General features: G+C 42.2%; 2 protein-coding genes across 7 annotated transcripts in view; one reads left to right on the top strand and one right to left on the bottom strand.

Moving 5' to 3' along the window:
• rbfox3a (RNA binding fox-1 homolog 3a) overlaps positions 1 to 18,485 on the bottom strand; it is a 661,616-nt gene that overhangs the window by 185,410 nt on the left and 457,721 nt on the right. The window lies entirely within an intron of this gene.
• LOC147239128 (homeodomain-interacting protein kinase 3-like) lies at positions 4,143 to 6,979 on the top strand. Its single transcript, XM_086195766.1, has 9 exons — positions 4,143 to 4,337; positions 4,598 to 4,776; positions 4,966 to 5,157; positions 5,265 to 5,449; positions 5,572 to 5,695; positions 5,793 to 5,912; positions 6,073 to 6,156; positions 6,256 to 6,428; positions 6,526 to 6,979. Exons 1-9 carry the CDS (start codon positions 4,313 to 4,315, stop codon positions 6,857 to 6,859), a joined length of 1,416 nt encoding a protein of 471 aa, XP_086051892.1. The 5' UTR covers positions 4,143 to 4,312; the 3' UTR covers positions 6,860 to 6,979.

Here is an 18,485-nt window from a genome sequence, read left to right as displayed (position 1 = left end):
TATCTTTAATTATCAAAATGCAGAGGTGAAGAAAATGACAACAAAAAGAAATCAAAAGGTTGTTGTTTTTTTTTTGCTAGATTTAAACTTGTATTTGCCCATAGCTGAGTCTTTCAAGGGCGGCACGGTGGTGCAGTGGTTAGCCTCACAACAAGAAGATTCTGGGTTTGAGTCCCGGCTCAGGCCCGGGATCTTTCTGTGTGGAGTCTGCATGTTCTCCCTGTGCCTGCGTGGGTTCTCTCTGGGGACTCCGGCTTCCTCACACAATCCAAAGACATGCAAATGTGTACTAGGCTAATTACATATTCTAAATTGACCGGAGGTACGATAGCGAGCGTGAATGTCTTTCTATATGTGTTGGCCCTCTAAAGGACTGGCGAACTATCCAGGGTGTACATCGCATCTCGTTTGAAAGCCGCTGGGATAGGCTCCAGCCCCCCGTGATTCTTAATCAGGATAAGCAGAAGCAAATGGATGGATGGCTCTTCCAAGTCTTTTATATGATGATGCCATTCCTTATTTTCTGTCCAGATTTTTGTTTAACAACAGCTGATATGTGTTGCGGCTCGGTCTGCCGTTCGGCCTCCCCTGCGTGAGCACACTGCTTTCCCCGAGACATCTGAGCGCACCGCTGGGGAGTTGCGTAACCGGCAACAAGGGCGGGTGAAGCGCACGTCATGACACACCTGCAGCTCATTTGTCGTTACTCACCTGCTTCTAAACAGCTCCCTGTGGCTAGTATAAGTTTGTCGGCCTCCCAGTCCTCAGATGCGAGTTTGTCCTGAAGAACACAGACTACTTTCTTCAGTCTTGGCTAGTTGCCTCAATCTTCGCTGCCCTATATTGTTCTTTGGTGTCGATCCCCTGATTTGGTTAGTGCTGTTTGAGTTCAGACCCCAAAGGAACCGTTTTGAGTTTTTGGTCCTTAAAGGAACAGTGAAGTATTACACCCTCGCCAGTTAGGCAATCTCATCTGTTGTCTTGTGTTGTGCTATTGGGTTCAGTCTACAAACCCTAACAATATGATGCTGTGTCTTTCTTTATGCCATTTGTGTCTCACCTCACCACAGGCAACCATGATGAAAACTGTGAGCGTCCTCGATCCGGACAAAAAGAACATCGTCCGCTTTAAAGAGTACTTCATACATGAAAATTGTACATTATTGGTGTACGAGAAACTGGACAGATCGCTGTACGATCTTTGGAGAGAGTTGAACTTCAGGCCATTACCCCTCACTGTAATAAGACCAATAGCAAAGCAGGTACAGATTCTTTTAATCTCATATAGTCATTGAAATTTACTAAAGCAACTGAGTAACCTGTTGAGCCATTTAGCAATAACTTTCACTCTTCCTCCTCTGTCCTGTAGTTGCTGACCGCACTTGACGCCCTAAAGGGCATTGGAGTTGTTCACTCTGACCTGAAGATGAACGACAACATGCTGGTGAACCAGACAGACCAGCCCTTCAAGCTAAAAATCATTGATTTTGGCGTGGCCTTCACAACATCAAGGGCACCTAGACAGGGCACAATCATTCAGCCACTGGGAGACAGGTAAGATCAATCTACACCAGCCTAACTTTTATATTTGCTGGTAATCTATTAGATGCTGTGAGAATCTGTTATGCACTTGTTGGACATGACATTAGTAACTCTGGGATCACTTGTTGACTATGAACAGAGCACCTGAAGTCATCCTGGACAGGATTTTCGGTACCCGGTAGTACCGAGGCATTTTGGTGAGTGCTATTAAAGTACCAAAGTTGGGTACCCACCCCTAATACAGAGTAAACAAAACATTAGGCCTATAAGCGTTTATGTATGTGGCAAACTGTATGAATATGAGTAAATGGTACATCTGCAATGAGGGTTAAACTTGTTCTGTCATTATAGTGGGTGACTTTAACATCCATGTGGACGTCAATGATGATTCTCTGGCCACTGCGTTTAAGTTGCTTCTTGATTCTGTTGGCTTCTGTCAGAGGGTAAACAAACCCACTCACTCTTTTAATCACATCCTTGATTTAGTACTCACTTATGGAATAGAAGCTGACCGCATCATAGTTCTTCCTCAGAACCCTGTCTTGTCTGATCACTCCTTAATTACATTTGAATTTACTTTAACAAATTATATCCTACCTGGGAAAAAGTCCCGCTTCAGTAGATGTCTATCTGACACTGCTGTTTCTAGATTTAGGAGCTTATTCCAGCAGAGCTTGCTGGATTTGGATTTGGATTGCTGGAACCTTGTAGTGATATAATGGGCAGTTATGCTGATTTCACCCCACCCAGGTAGACTATCTTGTGGACAGCACTGCAGCAGCACTCCTTGGGACACTTGATGCCATAGCTCCCCTGAAGAAGAAGGTTATCAACCAGAAAAGAATAGTTCCCTGGTACAGCCCAGAGCTGCGTGCCTTAAAACAGAAGACCAGACAACTGGAAAGGAAGACACATTCCAGCCAGCACGAGGAAGTCCGCCAAGCCTGGAAGGAGAGTTTATTAATATATAAAAAAGAACTCCGTAATGCCAGAAGCGCTTACTACTCGTCCCTGATAGAAAAGAATAAGAACAACCCCAGGTTCCTCTTCAGCACCGTGGGCAGGCTCACCAAGAACCATAGTGCTGTTGAGCCATGCGTCCCCCCAACTCTCAGCAGTAACGACTTCCTATCTTTCTTTACTGAAAAGATTGTGAATATTAGAATGAAGATTGCCAGTAATGGAGGACAGACTACAGTCCCCATAGAAGCACCTCCCAGACTTGGTGTTCACTTGGACAGCTTCTCCCCCATCGACCTGTCAGAATTAACTTCTGCAGTCACTTCCTCCAAGTCAGCCACTTGTCTGCTGGATCCCATCCCAACAAGCCTCCTTAAGGATGCCTTCCCTCTAGTCAACACTTCTATATTAAATCAAATTAATCTTTCCTTAGTCACAGGTTATGTGCCACAGGCCTTTAAAGTGGCTGTCATCAACCCTTTACTTAAAAACCTTCTCTTGACCCAGATGTGTTAGCCAACTATAGACCGATATCCAACCTCCCCTACATCTCCAAGATCCTTGAGAAGGTTGTCCTGGAGCAGCTACATGAACATCTGCACAGCAACGAGCTCTTTGAAGCCTTCCAATCTGGATTCAGGGAACACCATAGCACTGAAACAGCACTGGTCAGAGTCTCTAATGATCTTCTTATAGCTTCAGACAGAGGTCTTGTCTCTGTGCTTGTCCTTTTGGACCTCAGTGCTGCATCTGACACCATCGACCACAGCATCCTGCTACAGAGACTAGACTATGACATTGGGATTAAAGGAACTGCCCTAAAATGGTTTAAGTCCTACTTATCTGACAGGTTTCAGTTTGTTAATGTTAATAATGACTATTCAGAGTACAGTAGAGTTACATATGGTGTACCACAGGGTTCAGTTTTAGGACCGATTCTCTTCACTCTTTACATGCTCCCATTAGGTGACATAATACGGAAGCACTCGATCAACTTCCACTGTTATGCAGATGACACACAACTTTACTGGTCGATGGAGCCAGACGACACAAGCCAGCTTACTCATCTGCAAGACTGCCTGAAAGACATTAAATCCTGGATGTCCTCTAACTTCTTAATGCTCAATTCAGATAAAACTGAGGTAATCATTTTTGGACCTAAACACCACAGGGACACACTCTTGAATTGGATCTCTACTCTAGATGGCATCGCCCTAACTCCGAGTACAACTGCAAGGAACCTTGGGGTCATTTTTGACCAGGACCTTTCCTTCAGCTCCCACATAAAGCATGTGACCAGGACCGCCTTCTTCCATCTGCGAAGTATCGCTAAGATTAGGAATATCCTTTCCCAGAGTGATGCTGAAAAACTGGTGCATGCATTTATCACTTCTCGGCTGGACTACTGCAACTCTCTCCTGTCAGGATGTCCAAAATACTCCCTAAAGAGTCTCCAGCTGGTCCAGAACGCCACAGCGAGGGTTTTGACGGGAGTTAAGAAGAGAGAACACATCTCTCCCACTTTAGCTTCTCTCCACTGGCTTCTAAGGAAGCCATAGGATGACCTGTTGACAGAATATTTGTAAAGACTCTGAAGTTCACTGAGATGACAGTCAATATTCTGGTCTTGACTTAGATGAAAGACCAGACTGTGATCTTGACTTCAGTGACAGTCAAGGTTTTGACACTGAGTGAGATTTCGGTCAAGATCCAGATGACTGATTCTGACTGACACTGCACTGTCTTATAGGAAGGGGAACATTAAATAATATCAGTTTGGTACATTTGGAAAACATTTTTTCTTGACAGGATGCTGAGAACCACCGACAGTGAAGGTAAGAAAAATGAAAAACACATAACATCAGACTTGTGAAAGTATGTCAATACGAGACTGACTCATGATGTTGAGAAGGCCTTTCTACTTTAATATCTAAATCTAATGGAAGAATTTTATATAATTTCCCACCGCTATAATTTAAAACAAAGTTGGCTGAAAAAAAAAGAAAGCCATGGCGAAAGCTGCGGCATAACTGCCTCGGTGGCATTGCCACTCACATTCTGATTTTCTTTACTGCTTCTGTATCACCGTTCACAGATCAAATGAATGAAGACAAATATTCCCTGATTCTGAATAGTGACAATTCATGTTACTATGCGGAGGCCTTCGTCTTGGGAAGAGGACAATATGGCCAGGTTATCAAATGTGTTGAACGAGGAACAAGAAAGGAGGTGGCCGTCAAAATTGTTGAAAATAGGAGGCACGGTGAAAGAGAGGTAGGTCCCACATGAATGACGCATGTTTTTAGACTCATATTTCCTACTAGTTTGGTCATCCAAGTCTTTTTTGATGATGATCTCTTTTGCCTATTTTGACGTAAAGGTTTGATTTAGTCTTAGAGAGAAATAAACTCTTGTCGTGCTCTGTCTATTAATGATGTTTTTTTTTCTCTCACCTCACCACAGGCAACCATGATGAAAACCGTGAGCGTCCTCAATCCAGACAAAAAGAACATTGTCCGCTTTCAAGAGGACTTCATACATGACAATTGTACATTACTGGTGTACGAGAAACTGGACAGATCATTGTACGATCTTTGGAGCGAGTTGGACTTCAGGCCATTCCCCCTCACTGTAATAAGACCAATAGCAAAGCAGGTACAGATTCTTTTAATCTCATATAGTCATTGAAATTTACTCAGGCAACTGAGTAACCTGTTGAGCCATTTCGCAAAAACTTTAACTGTTCCTCCTCTGTCCTGTAGTTGCTGACAGCACTTGACGCCCTAAAGGGCATTGGAGTTGTTCATTCTGACCTGAAGATGGACAACATCATGCTGGTGAACCAGACAGACCAGCCCTTCAAGCTAAAAATCATTGATTTTGGCTTGGCCTTCACGACATCAAGCGCACCTAGACAGGGCACAATCATTCAGCCACTGGGAGACAGGTAGGATCAATCTACACCAGCCTAACTTTTTGCTCGTAATCTATTTGATGCTGTGAGAATCTGTTATGCACTTGTTGGACATGACATTAGTAACTCTGGGATCACTTGTTGACTATCAACAGAGCACCTGAAGTCATCCTGGGCCTGCCCTTCACTGAAGCCATCGACATGTGGAGTCTCGGTTGTGTTCTGGTGAGCTTATATATCTCTGGCTACCCATTTAGAGGAGAGGACGATTACCAGATGGTGAGTTTTGATGTTTTGTGACGTACCACACCAGACAGATATCCCTCAATGCTGTGATTTAGGACGTACCCTGACATTATCACTATCCCCTCTGTAGTTGAAAAGCATTCTGGACCTGCTGGGGATGCCACCTGAACATCTCCTTGATGCTGGACTACACACTGAGGATTACTTCATAAAGAGCATGTACTGGAGCAACTCCAACTGGGACTTCAAGGTATTTAAAAACTTTATAATGTACATTTATTTAGCACACAGCTTTCTTTAGCAAAGAAAGTGATCACAGCATAAAATTTGGCAAGACTGTATATTTTGGGGGGGGTTCAGAACAAACTTCATAGCCTAAAAAAATATATATATATTTTGTGTTGTTCTAGACTCGATGGGAGTATGAGTGTACCACTGGTATAAAGCCTGACACACGGAAGGGCCTCTTAACTTCTCTGGAGGACCTGACATCAGTAAGTGATGAATTTCTGAGTACAGAAAGACTTCATACACGTTAGTGCAGAGAAAGATGCAGATCAACTGAGCTGTTGTCTCTTTTTGTTCAAATTCAGTTGCCTAGGGAAACAGACCGCCCTTTCATCCTGAGGGATCGGAGAGCATTTGTAAACCTCCTGAAGAAAATCTTTCAGATGGACCCAGATAAGAGGATCACTCCAGCAGAGGCTCTGAAACACTCCTTCATCACAATGGCCCATCTGCATGACTGGAGTGACACAAGCATGTAGTAAGTGATCATGTTTCAGTAGGTTTCGCTGGAAACCTGATCAGAAAAAAGGCTGTTTTTATTTATTGACGGATGCATTCATACTCTTTTTTTTCAGTGTGGCAAGTTCCTTGCACAGGATGCTGATCTGTCCTGAGGATACCTCGGATGATGAGGATGAGGCTGAAGATCTTTTACCTCTCCTGCCATCTGGTCAATGCCCAACAGCTGAGTCCACCAGTCCTCCAGGTTCTCTTTATCCACCTGTAAGAGGGTCAGTTGAGGAGATGGCTCATGGTGCTGTGGAGCCTGAACATTTGCCTGTTCCCTCTAGAGGGTCAGCTGAGGAAATGGCTGACGATGTTGAGCGTGAACATCCACCTGTCAAGCCAAAGAAGAAGGGACTTCTGCAAAGAATCTGCAACTTCTTCCGCAAGTTAAAGAAAAATTAAAAAATATCTCCTGCCTCATCGAGTCAAGGAAGGAAGCTGGGCATCACCAGAGGTACTGGTCAGACAGAGAGGACCAAAACCTGGAAGAGGCTTGTGGGTCAGTTTTTTTTTTGAGGTGTGTGTGTGTGTGTGTGTGTGGGGGGGGGGGGGGTCGCTGGCTGGTGGTGCCTTGTGCCCTGGAGCTTGGCCTTTATTGGTGTGAGGAGGAGAACAGGGGGTGGGGGGTTGGGGGGGTGGGGTACTCTGTTCGAGTGCGATGGGCCTGTCGTTCACCCCATCCGGGCATGGGGTGTGGGCATGTGTCGGCCTCGCTGGTGTGTGTGTGTGTGTGGGGGGGAGCTGTCTGCTTGGTCCTGACATGCCTGTTATCCTGGGCCGGGGACATATTTAACAAACTGAATAAAACAATCGAACAGTGACTGTTAGCTAACAGAAGTGAGCTAACTCATGTAGCTAACGCTACTGTATGTTTTCCATGAGTCCCACACTTCACTGAAGTGGAATTAGAAATCATGCCAATGTATAGAAACATTAAAGGATTTGCAATGTTCAAAAAATTGTTTCTCATGTAATAAACCTCTCACAGTGTATAAACTAACTTTGACTTTTATTCAGACAGATGACAAAACTACTCAATTGGACCCAGACATTCCATGATTTCAGGGTAAACAGACTCAAGGTTTCTAATAAAACTGCATTTTGAAACAGTCTGCTGCTCCGTTGATGAGCCCGTTGGTATAGCATCGTATGTCCCTATTGGTCACCATAGCAAAGTCGGACTAATTTTATATGTTTATTTGTAAAATTTGGTAGCTCTGCTTTGTTGCTGTTTGTAAATGTACAAGAAGGATAGTTCAGTTTTGCTCATTTAATTTTGTTAATTTGTTTCATGTACACAAATACTAAACCACCACACAATCACTCATCATATGTGACAATATGCTGTAGAGATGGGGAAATTCTCACCCAACCCGACCAGCTCCCGTGTTTCTTTGCCATGGTTCATCAAGATGGATCCTGCCACAGAGAGACTTTGAGAAGATTGGAAGGAAGGGCCTTCCTTTCAGTATATCCAAAAAAGCCATGACTAACACATTACATTACATTAAAGGAGCGTGAAGCAAATTTGTTTGACATCTCTGTCCCTGCGTTTCCGATTTACAGCCTTAAACTTGATGGGTTCTCATTTACTCTGTTTCCCCCCTAAATTCAACCAGTCAAGTCACTTTGTGATTTTGGGTTAAGTGTCCTTTTCCATAAAAATATGATGTGGTGCAGGTTTAATGTAATTTTGACCTGATGTCCTCTCAGCAGCTCAATAAATTTGTAATCAATTACTTGTAACCTCCGTTGCATTTTATTGCTTCTAATGCATAATGTCGTATCAGAGGAGAGGCAGTAGCATGTTGATGAGTGTCTCGTATGAAATAGAAACTACATCACTCACTCCATTTCCATATAAAGCAATGCACCCACCCGACACCCACTGTGGTTATTGTCTTTTATCAGATGTTACTGATTATTCCCGCCATGGTCACATCTCTCAAGGAAGTTTTGCAGCTTAAAGTTGTTTTTTTTGTTGTTTTTTTTGTCTTTTTTTTTATTTCGTCTCTCTTTGACTGTTTCCAATGCCTGATGCAAATTAGAAAAGGCTGGTGACATTGAGGCGTCAAAGTCACACTTCAGCATCAAAGCCAGTTTGAAAACACTGAAATATTTATAGATTTTAATCTTTCAGCAGTTCCAGCTGGTCATTGGAATTGTGAGTTGACCACTTGACAAGAGGTCACTGTACGAGCGCAGAGCGGTTTCTGTATGTGGCCTGACATTTTGGATGGACTTTTGATAAAATGTGGTGGGCCACTTTTTTTTTTTTTTCTTTTTTACAGACCATTAATATGAAATGACCATATGTGAATCTCTTTGTAAAAGGCATTGTTTAAAGCCGACATCTAATGCATCAAAAGCACACCTCAGGAATTTAAATGAATATATTTCACACCGCACATTTGAGCACAATAATGTTTTCTGATGTTTTGGGTGTATGTGTTCACACTACATTCAATACCCAAAGAACTGGCAGGTGGGACATTTTTACCTCCTGCCTCAGCAGGGTCAAGCTTCAGCAAAAACATTTCTTGAAGCATTTTAGTTATTAATTTCCATTTAATTCTCTTGATATGTATGTGGCTTAAGAAAATGAACAGATGACCCAAAACAGTTTGATTAAATTCAACACAAATACATGCAAATATAAAATGTTTCAAGCTTGGCCTCTCTTCCTTGCTCTATACAGCAATAGGGGCAAGTGGCATAAATGAATGTTGTATGCATTATGGGAGTCATTCAGGGTGCATCAAATATTTTAAGGTGGAAAATTATAATTTCAACGATTGAAAATTAAGCAATGTTTAGGGAGAAAAAATAAATCAACTTCCAGTCGCAATGCAAACTGCTATCCTAAAACTTTTCTATTCAACTGTCAGATGAATTCAGCATCACCAACGTTAGCTCTGCCGACAAGCTGACAACACATTTCATTGGGTGAGCTCGCTGTCAATCCAGGTAGAAGTCACCATTCCTTATCTCTGTATGCCTCACTGGTGCACAAAAACAAATGGACAGAAACAGACTCGGAAAGAGCAAACAAAACCGCTTCTTTGCAAAGAGTGAAAAGGACAATGAGCAAGAGACAACAACAATGAGTTCAGGATGAGAGAGAGAGAGAGAGAGAGAGACTGCCTACAGGAGTCCTTTCGCAAAGTACAGGCAGATTGACTCGGCAGGAAAAGTGACTTTGAAAGCAGCGGCCAGTCCCTGCTGGCGAGGTGAGGCGGCATTGAGAAAGAAAGAGATTGTTGAGAGGAATCAAAGCGGCCTGAGACTTGACAGGGTAACGATATTAGGCATTCTCCTCCTTTCATCCCCTAAGGTGCTTGTCCTCTGCAAGGTGGAACCACACTTGCAAAGTCAAGGAAGAAACAACAGAACCTTTTGCTATCTCCTTCCCTCATTTGTGTCTGTCAAACACACACACACACACACACACACACACACACACACACACACACACACACACACGTGCATTCACGCTTTGTACTTCTCAGATTTTTTTCCTGCCTGCCTCCTCTCTCATCATGTCCTCTCTCCATTTCACTTCTGTCTTTAATGTCTTTACAAGGATGTTTTCAAGTTTAAGGAAACATTAACTATTCCTTAAAACATGTTGGAACAATAACCTTATTCGGGACTGAAATAAAAACACAACAAAATTTTAGCACATTTTTTTTCACGCGGGATGAACCCTGAAAAATGTTTCTCAGATTTAGTGATCTGAGAAACATTTTGGCAGCCCCGAATCCCAAAGACCAATTAAAGTTATGAGTACAGACTTGAAGGTGCAGAGCCTTTTCCAGCCCCAGCTCTTCTCTTTTAACCCTTGGTTTGCGGTTAAAAGCACATGCTAGTTTATTTTGCTCCTCAACTGTTCAGCTTTACGGACCTGTAGTAGGAAATTTTAAATTGCTTCTTTGATGGGAGAAATGAGCAATGTGTGTTATGTGTCCTTGTTACAACCTTGGCAGCAGCATAAATCCTTGTCTCCCAAAACAATCCTGTTTGTCCTGATTTGGTCATAACTACATTTCATACATGATCCCAGAGAATCGTTTCAACTTGACTCGTGGTGACAAATCTGATGTGAAGAGGAGGTCCGTTTTGCATGATTGAGACATCAGAAATATTTTGGAAATCATTAATTGGTAGAATTTGTTTATGACTTAAATTGTAAAGCGTTAAAAAAAAAGGCAGAATAAAAATGTAATTTCATGTTCATGTACACATTTTCATTGACAAAATAATGAGAATGAGAATTATGTTTTAGTAATGATAATTTCAAAAAGAGAAAATACTGATAGATTATAAACGCAAAAGGCTTTTAATGATCTAAGCCACTTAGGTTCAGTTCGTAATTGTTTCCTATATTGTGCTTATTTGTGATGATATAAAATGAAGAAATGTCATAGAAAGGAGATGGGTTTATGTGTGTGTGTGTGGGGGGGTATGCTATCAGAATACTAGCTCCTCTCTCTCTCTCTGTCTGCCTCTCATTCACACACAAACAGGTTGTTGCAGTATACATTTATGATGCAAAACATTTACTCTGTGTGTGTGTGTGTCCGGGGGTATGCTATCAGGAATGCTGTCTCTTTTTCTCTTTCTCTCTCTCTCTCACACACACACACACACACACACACACACACACACACACACACACACACACACACACACACACACACACACACACACACTAACATACACACACAAACTCGCTTTCTCTCTCTCCCTCTCTCTCTCTCTGCCAGTAAATTCAAAGTAATGAGGAGCTGTAATCAAATTTACACCATTAACAGTACAGCAGGAATGAGACAGCACTCCACAACACACACATTCTGTACACTGAGTACACTGAGGAACGCACACCCTCTTGACAATGTTTCTAATTTAATTTTCTGATTTAATATGTAGATAAGCAACAAAAAAAAAAAACATTCATGATGGAAAACGTTTTCTATACCCAACTGTATTATCAGCGGTTAACTCACTGCTACATGAAGATAGGTTGAATGTGAGCGTGTGTGTGTGCGTGTGTGAGTTTGCCTAGTTTTTGTTACCTATTGAAGGCCTTTTCAGGTATAAACCAGTGCAATTTCTGAATTCCTGGTCAGAGTTGGAGTTAATGTTTGCATTTTATGTTCGAGTATGGTTAGGATTAGGTTTTAATTGGTTAAGATTAAGATAAGGGTTTTGGTTAGGCTGAATACAAGAAGTACAAAGCGTGTGTGTGTGTGTGTGTGTGTGTGTGTGTGTGTTTTCACCGTCATGCAGTAATGTGTGACCCTGTGGGGCACATTAATGTGTTTTAATAATTGTACACCACAACAGAGCTCTGCGGTACTGAGGAGAGAGATATTTGAACACACACACACAGACATACAGGGATTGATTCGTAATTTATTTAGGTACACACAATTATAAAATGTATGCAACTTCAACATGGCCCCTTATTCCTTTGACAAGTGACTCAGCACAATGAAAACCTAGAGGGTATCTGAACCAATCCACACCACAGATGGTGGTTAGGTTTATGGTGACTGTTTGCCCTCTTCTACTTTTCATGAACTACATCATCAATCAATGATTTACAGAGGACAGTGCATTATACTCCTTAACTTTATCGCGAATAACAACAAGGTTTTTGTGTAACATATCAAAAACTGTGATACATGCAAACACAACACTGACAACTGAGTGACAGCTTTGCATGGAATTCATTTCTGTAGCCTGGTATGGTGTGGCTCAGCATGGCCTGGCTACCAAATGAGAGAGCCCATTTCTTCCATGTCGCTAAACCAAATTGAATTTGACCTCACACTGGGCCTGATTGCATTAGAGCATGACTCAAACATATGATTAGCCTGCTCCAGTTAGGTTATTAGGGAATAATAGTAAATCTAATTGGAAGGTAATTAGCGTAGGATTGCTCACTGTGTAGTGTGTGTGTGTGTGAGTGTGAGTGTGAGCATGTTAGGGTGTGTGTCCAGTGCTGATTAAAAAAGGTGGAAGAGATGTCACCTGAAAAATGACCCATTATGACAATCAGGATAACACGACTAATCGTTGTTGGGTTGAGGGAAACACACACACAAGCACATTTTTACTCAAGCGTGATATGACGATGTTTGCATTCAAACATGACCACACATGTTCTCATGACTTTGATCATATCACCTCTCACTGCCCTTGCCTGACTTCAAGGAGACGGTGCAAATTAAAATCTTTGGATACTTGAGTTGACAGGCGACACGACGCACGTTGAATATCTGAAAGTTCAAGTTGTTTTGGATTTAACAATGATAACTCTGCAATCCTAGTTGGAGAGACAGGCACCATTCAGTTATGGTGGAAAATACTCTGGCTTGCTTATGTTTATATAAGCCAATTAGAATTGTAGTGGGCGATACTACACCCTGAATGCAGCTGCCTTTTTTGCTACCTTGCAAAAAAGACAACAAAACCAGGAGTTGGATACAAACTATATTCCTCTGAATTTATCTTAAATTCATATTAATATTATAATGATATGAATTCTAAGTAGGGGCGAAATGGTGGTGCAGTGGTTAGCACTGTAACCTCACAGCAAGACGGTTCCGGGTTCGAGCCCTGGCTTAAGAGCGAGTTCTTTCTGTGTGGAGTCTCCATGTTCTCCCTGTTCCTGCTGGGTTCTCTCTGGTACTCCGGCTTCCTCCCACAGTCCAAAGACATCAAGAGGGACCAGGTTAATCCAGACTCTAAATTGACTGTAGGCGTGACTGGGAGAGCCAATGGTTGTCTGTCTCTATGTGTTGGCCCTGCCATGGACTGGTGACCTGTCCAGGGTGAACCCCGCCTCTCACCCAAAGGCTGCTGGGATAGGCTCCACCCCCCTATGACCCTTAACAGGATAACAGGTAGAAAATGAATGGATGGATGGAGTCTTTTGAAGTTGAAGCACACAAAAAACAACATACATACTGTATATATATATATATATACAATATATATATATATATACAGTATATATATACATATATAAATGTTATAGAAAAAATTGCAAGTGCATTTTCTATGTTGTTTCTACTGTATATGGCAGGAGAACATACGTGGTGTCAAATATAATCAAGATTCCCAATGTTTTGCTTTTTTCCTACATATCTATACACCATTCAGTTGTACTGTTTATACGATTGCTAACTATGGTTATAATGTTACCACATCAAGTTTACAAAGTAGCCAAAGGCAATGTTTGCATTAGTTCAGGAGGCTCATTGAACCTCCTAGTGGCCACACTCAAAAATGCATGTAAGAGTTTCATTATTAATCAATACATTAACACAATTATTTCATAAAAATACTGGCACTAACAGCCATGACAGCCATGGCATCAGAGGTTACACATATATTGGGATAATCATTCTCGCTAGTAGCAACAGCACTGACTGTAAATAAGCCTGCAAGTCTCATCTCTGGAGAAAAGCTAATAACAGGATTCTGAATGTAGTTTGGCTGCTTGTGAACGATGGTTTCTATAGCAATTCTCACAATATTCCATTCTGAGCACATTACTAGTGATATGAAAATGTACCCACAGGTATGCTGATTATGTTCTTGTAAACAAAGCCTCAGTTGTGCACATTTCATTCGCTGGATGTTTTTCTCTGAACCTTTATCTTTGAAGTTCAGCTCCCATCTAAAAGATTTGTTCTTTTGAAGCAGCATTTATCTCTTCTGATTCCTTGCTTGATTGGTCCCTGCTCCTCGTTTGGTAGCCTGTTGGTGCCATGAGGGGGCATGATTGAGGCCTTTCAGAGGCTGATGTCAGATTAAATCTATTAATTTCCATACTCAAACTTTATGATGATGAATTTTAGAGATGGACTGGCAAGCTATCTTAAACATTCCTTTGTGACATTATTGCCATGACACAGATATACAGGGAAAACATATCAATTGTTTGTATCTAGTCAGAACCCCACAACATGACCACTCCATCCATCCATCGTCATCTTCCGCTTATTCCTACACATTAAGGGTCGCGGGGGGCTGGAGCCTATCCCAGCGTCAACAGGCGAGAGGCAGGGTTCCCCCTGGACAGGTCACCAGTCCATCGCAGGTCCAACATAGAGAGACGAACAACCATTCACACTCACATTCATACCTACGGTCAATTTAGAGTATCAATCAGCCTAGTCCCCAATTGATGTCTTTGGACTGTGGAGGAAGCTGGAGTAGCAGAGAGAACCCACACAGGAACAGGGAGAACATGGAGACTCCACACAGAAAGACCCCGTGTCTGAGCAGGGGGTCGAACTCAGAACCTTCTTGCTGTGAGGGTACAGTACTAACCACTGCACCACCGTACCACCCTAAAGGTGTTCCTCCTTCCCTACTGTAACTACCCCCTAAAGGCCTGGGGACTTTATTGCACATTTGTTTCACTGTCTTGTCTTCTACAATTATTTTGTGGACGGTCTTTTGAAATGGCACCAACCTCGGAAGGTAGAACTAGATATATCCATAAAAAAGCCTTCCAGGAATTAGGAAAAATCCCAGGTATAGTCGAATGCAATCCCTCATTGCAGTTACAAATGTTCAGATTATTTATACCAAAAAGCTACTGAGAATCTAAACCCAGACTCATGTTATTTCCTCTTTCTCTGTCTTTCCTCCTCTTGTTTCCTCTCCACTGAGGTGGAATGGAGGGGCTGACATGGCAGTATTTCATCCCATGCTTGCTGACACCTGGGCTCCACACAGGGGAGCAGCTGGGGACCGAGGCCCTGTCACTGACCATGCAGCAACGAAAGCTTAATTTTCAGTAAATCTGTTAAAGTAACATCCAACTCAGCCGGCCAAGAGACCACAGCAGACCTCCGACACTCATCACTCTGTCCTTTGTTCCTCCTCACTTGTGTTACTTCACCATTTTCCAATAAATTCTCACATCCCCTGTGTACAATATCAGCTCTTTCTCTCTGCAGAACACTATCATGCAAACACACAAAAGCAGTGAACATACACACACGCAAAAGAAAAATACCCCTCTCTTTCAGTAAAGAGGATAAATTGCTGGAGAGGAAAAGAGAAAGGGCAGAAATAGAAAAAAAATTGCTTCAATCATTATGCATTCAAAAACAAAATAAGTCCTCGTACCTCAGGACACACTCCACTAGCTCTTTAGATTTTGACGTCACAGAAATGCGATTCTCAATCCACCCTGTTCTGCTTTAGCATCACCAATGGTTGGTCACAATATATCTCTAACACACACACAACACACACACACACACACACACACACAGCAAGAGGCAGTAATATATCTCTTGGAGAATTTAAGTGCAGCACCACCAACATTTGCATTTCTGTGGAACGAGTGCATCTGATTTATAGAAGCAGAGGCCTGGAGCATCTTGGGAAATGAGGCGGGTGGATGAAAACTACATTTCCCAGCGGCAGGATGTTTTGGCCATGTCAGCAGCAAGCATTTCAGAGATGTTGTTTTGCAGCGCTGGTGAATTTACGAAACAACAAAAAGAGGGAGGGAGGATGCGAGGAGAAATGAATAAGCAGCAAAACAACTTTTTGCGTGAGCATTCATTTTTCAAAAGGAGCCAATTTTTGGTAAAGTTTTGAACAGAGGACACTTGGAGCTGGTTTCCTCAAGCAGAATGTTTTGCTCTGTGGAGCATCAAAGCCTGCTTCCCAAACAAACAAATGTAGTTGTTTCATGAGAATCCAGAAAGGGAAGAGCAGGAGAATAAAAGCTATATTGAACTAGAATAAAAAGGGAAGAGGGAATAGGAAATAATGAGAAAAGAGAGGCCCAGGAGGACACTAGAGGGGTGAGGGGACACAGGAATAACAAAGCTTTTTTTGTCGTGCTATCATTACTGCTCCCCCATTCCTGGTCTTCACTCAGTAAATATGAGAGGGGGATGATTGGGGGAACAAACGGATTCTGCAGAGAGGAAATTATAGAAGGGATGGATTAAACAGAGCAGGAGGACTGAGTGGGAATGAGGGATAAGGTAGAAAAGTGGAAATACAGAAGGCAGACAGCCAAATTAGTGGACATAAGCAGATAGAGGGAAGAGGAGAGGAGGAGAGACAAGAGGGAGGGCCAGAGTCCCCGTTGCGTTGCTCTGTATTATCTATCAAGTGTGACTCGTAAATTTCCTGTGCGTACTGTGAGCTGATTTATCCGCAGTCAGATGGGTAATTCTGCCTCTCTGGGGACTGAACACCCCGCCATCCCTCCCATCACACCCTCTGACTGCTCCAACATATCCCACAACTGCTGCCTGCCTTATCCACCAATTTACACTCACACCCTCCAAATAATCCAATTCTTCTTTCGTGATTCATTTATTTCCATATGCCTTTTTTTCCAGGGATGTTTGCAACCCTGTAAAATCTACGGTCACTTTCATCACCGCAAAAGTAATCTAGAATGAGAAAGCAGACACAAAACAAATTAGTGTCATTTTTGGGGGGGGGGGGATTTGAAAACCTTCGAAGTAATTGTAGTAAACATATTCGTGGCATGGATTGCTTCACCAAAAAAAGCGCATTTTGCCGTTCAGTCGCTCACAAACAGCTGCCTTGAGCTCAGGAAGAGTTTTTGTTGTTGTTGTTGTTGTTTTTTCCCCCTTCTGCAGCACTTCTTTGTGACTCCGGAATGCAGCAAGAGCCAGCCACTTATATTTAATTTGAAGCTACTGGCGACTGACAGCTACAAAAAAAAAAGGCCTCAAAAACATTTGTTTAGAAAATCTCAGGCACATCATCCAGTAAAATGTGTCTTCTACATTCAGCTATATGCTCATTCATTCACAGCTGGTTCAGCGCGTGTCAAAGAAGCACCAAGAGTGGTCAGTTCAGTTTGCACTAGTCGGCCTTCAGTCAGAGTACCGCAAAACTGGAAGGGTGATAGTTGGTTTGTTGCCCATTTCAATGTATGCATGGATCCATGGGGATCCAGCTTGACAAAGAACACCTTGATACTGTGCGATGTGTTTGAGCGGACAGTTTGGACAGTTCTGCAACAAGCCCCCGTTAACTTTAAGCTAACCATACATGGCTGACTTTTTCTGCATTCTGGAATATTTGGAAGACACCTTTTTGGGAGTACTTGAAAGAAAAATAACAAAACCCAACACTTTATGGGTGAAGTACTGTGCTGTAAGATAAGCTTGTTGGAAGAAAGTAAAACGTGTTTGCAAAATTCTGACATTTTGAAAAAAGTGAAGACTGGATTGACTGGCGGCTATCTACAAAATGTCTGGAGAGGTTTTAATCTATGGTGCTGTAATCCATAAGAATAATGTTAACGCTTTCCTTTTTGTTTCACGTTTAAGCCAATAACAGCCACACAAGTTAAGACAAAGGACATGTGCTAAAATATAGGCCTTTGGTCATAAGGATTTTAGTTTTCACAGAGGAGCTCAATGTAAAATTAATCACCTGTTCTTTCTATTCTGAAAGATGAACAAGCTGTAAGTCTTAATAAAAATAACACACAACTGGGAAGAGACTCTGAGAGAGCAGACCTCCACCAAGGTTCATGTAATATTTATGGAGAAATTAATGAAACTGTCCGAATCTGCCCCAAAATATAATAGCTTCCACTCAAGCTCCATCCCTCCCGCGTTTCATGAAAACTGGTTGGGTAGTTTCTGCGTAATCCTGCCGCCAGTTCGAAAGATGACAACAAAGACTTGAAGCCTGCTAATCTTCATCTAATTCGCCGATATGCTGACATGGTTTGTCTGATAAACACAAAAGGTAGAAAGAGAATGCTGAGTTGTGGATTTGAGGTAACTGGCTGACCCTGTCTCCAAGAAAAAGTATTTATTGTTCATACATTCAACAAAATGTGTTTTCTACATTTAAGCAGTTCTTCCTTCAAAGAGGAATGCGCAAGACTCAGAGACCGACTCAAGATTGTTGCACCAACAAGAACATTAACCTAACATACATGTTTTTGATGGTGGGGGAAACCAGAGGAACCCACTAACGCATGGAAAGA

Source organism: Aulostomus chinensis, chromosome 23, assembly GCF_037954235.1.
Source record: "Aulostomus chinensis isolate RoL2024-O1b breed Wild chromosome 23, RoL_Achi_v1.0, whole genome shotgun sequence".
In the NCBI taxonomy this organism is placed as follows: domain Eukaryota; kingdom Metazoa; phylum Chordata; class Actinopteri; order Syngnathiformes; family Aulostomidae; genus Aulostomus; species Aulostomus chinensis.
This window is presented reverse-complemented; position numbering and strand designations above follow the sequence as displayed.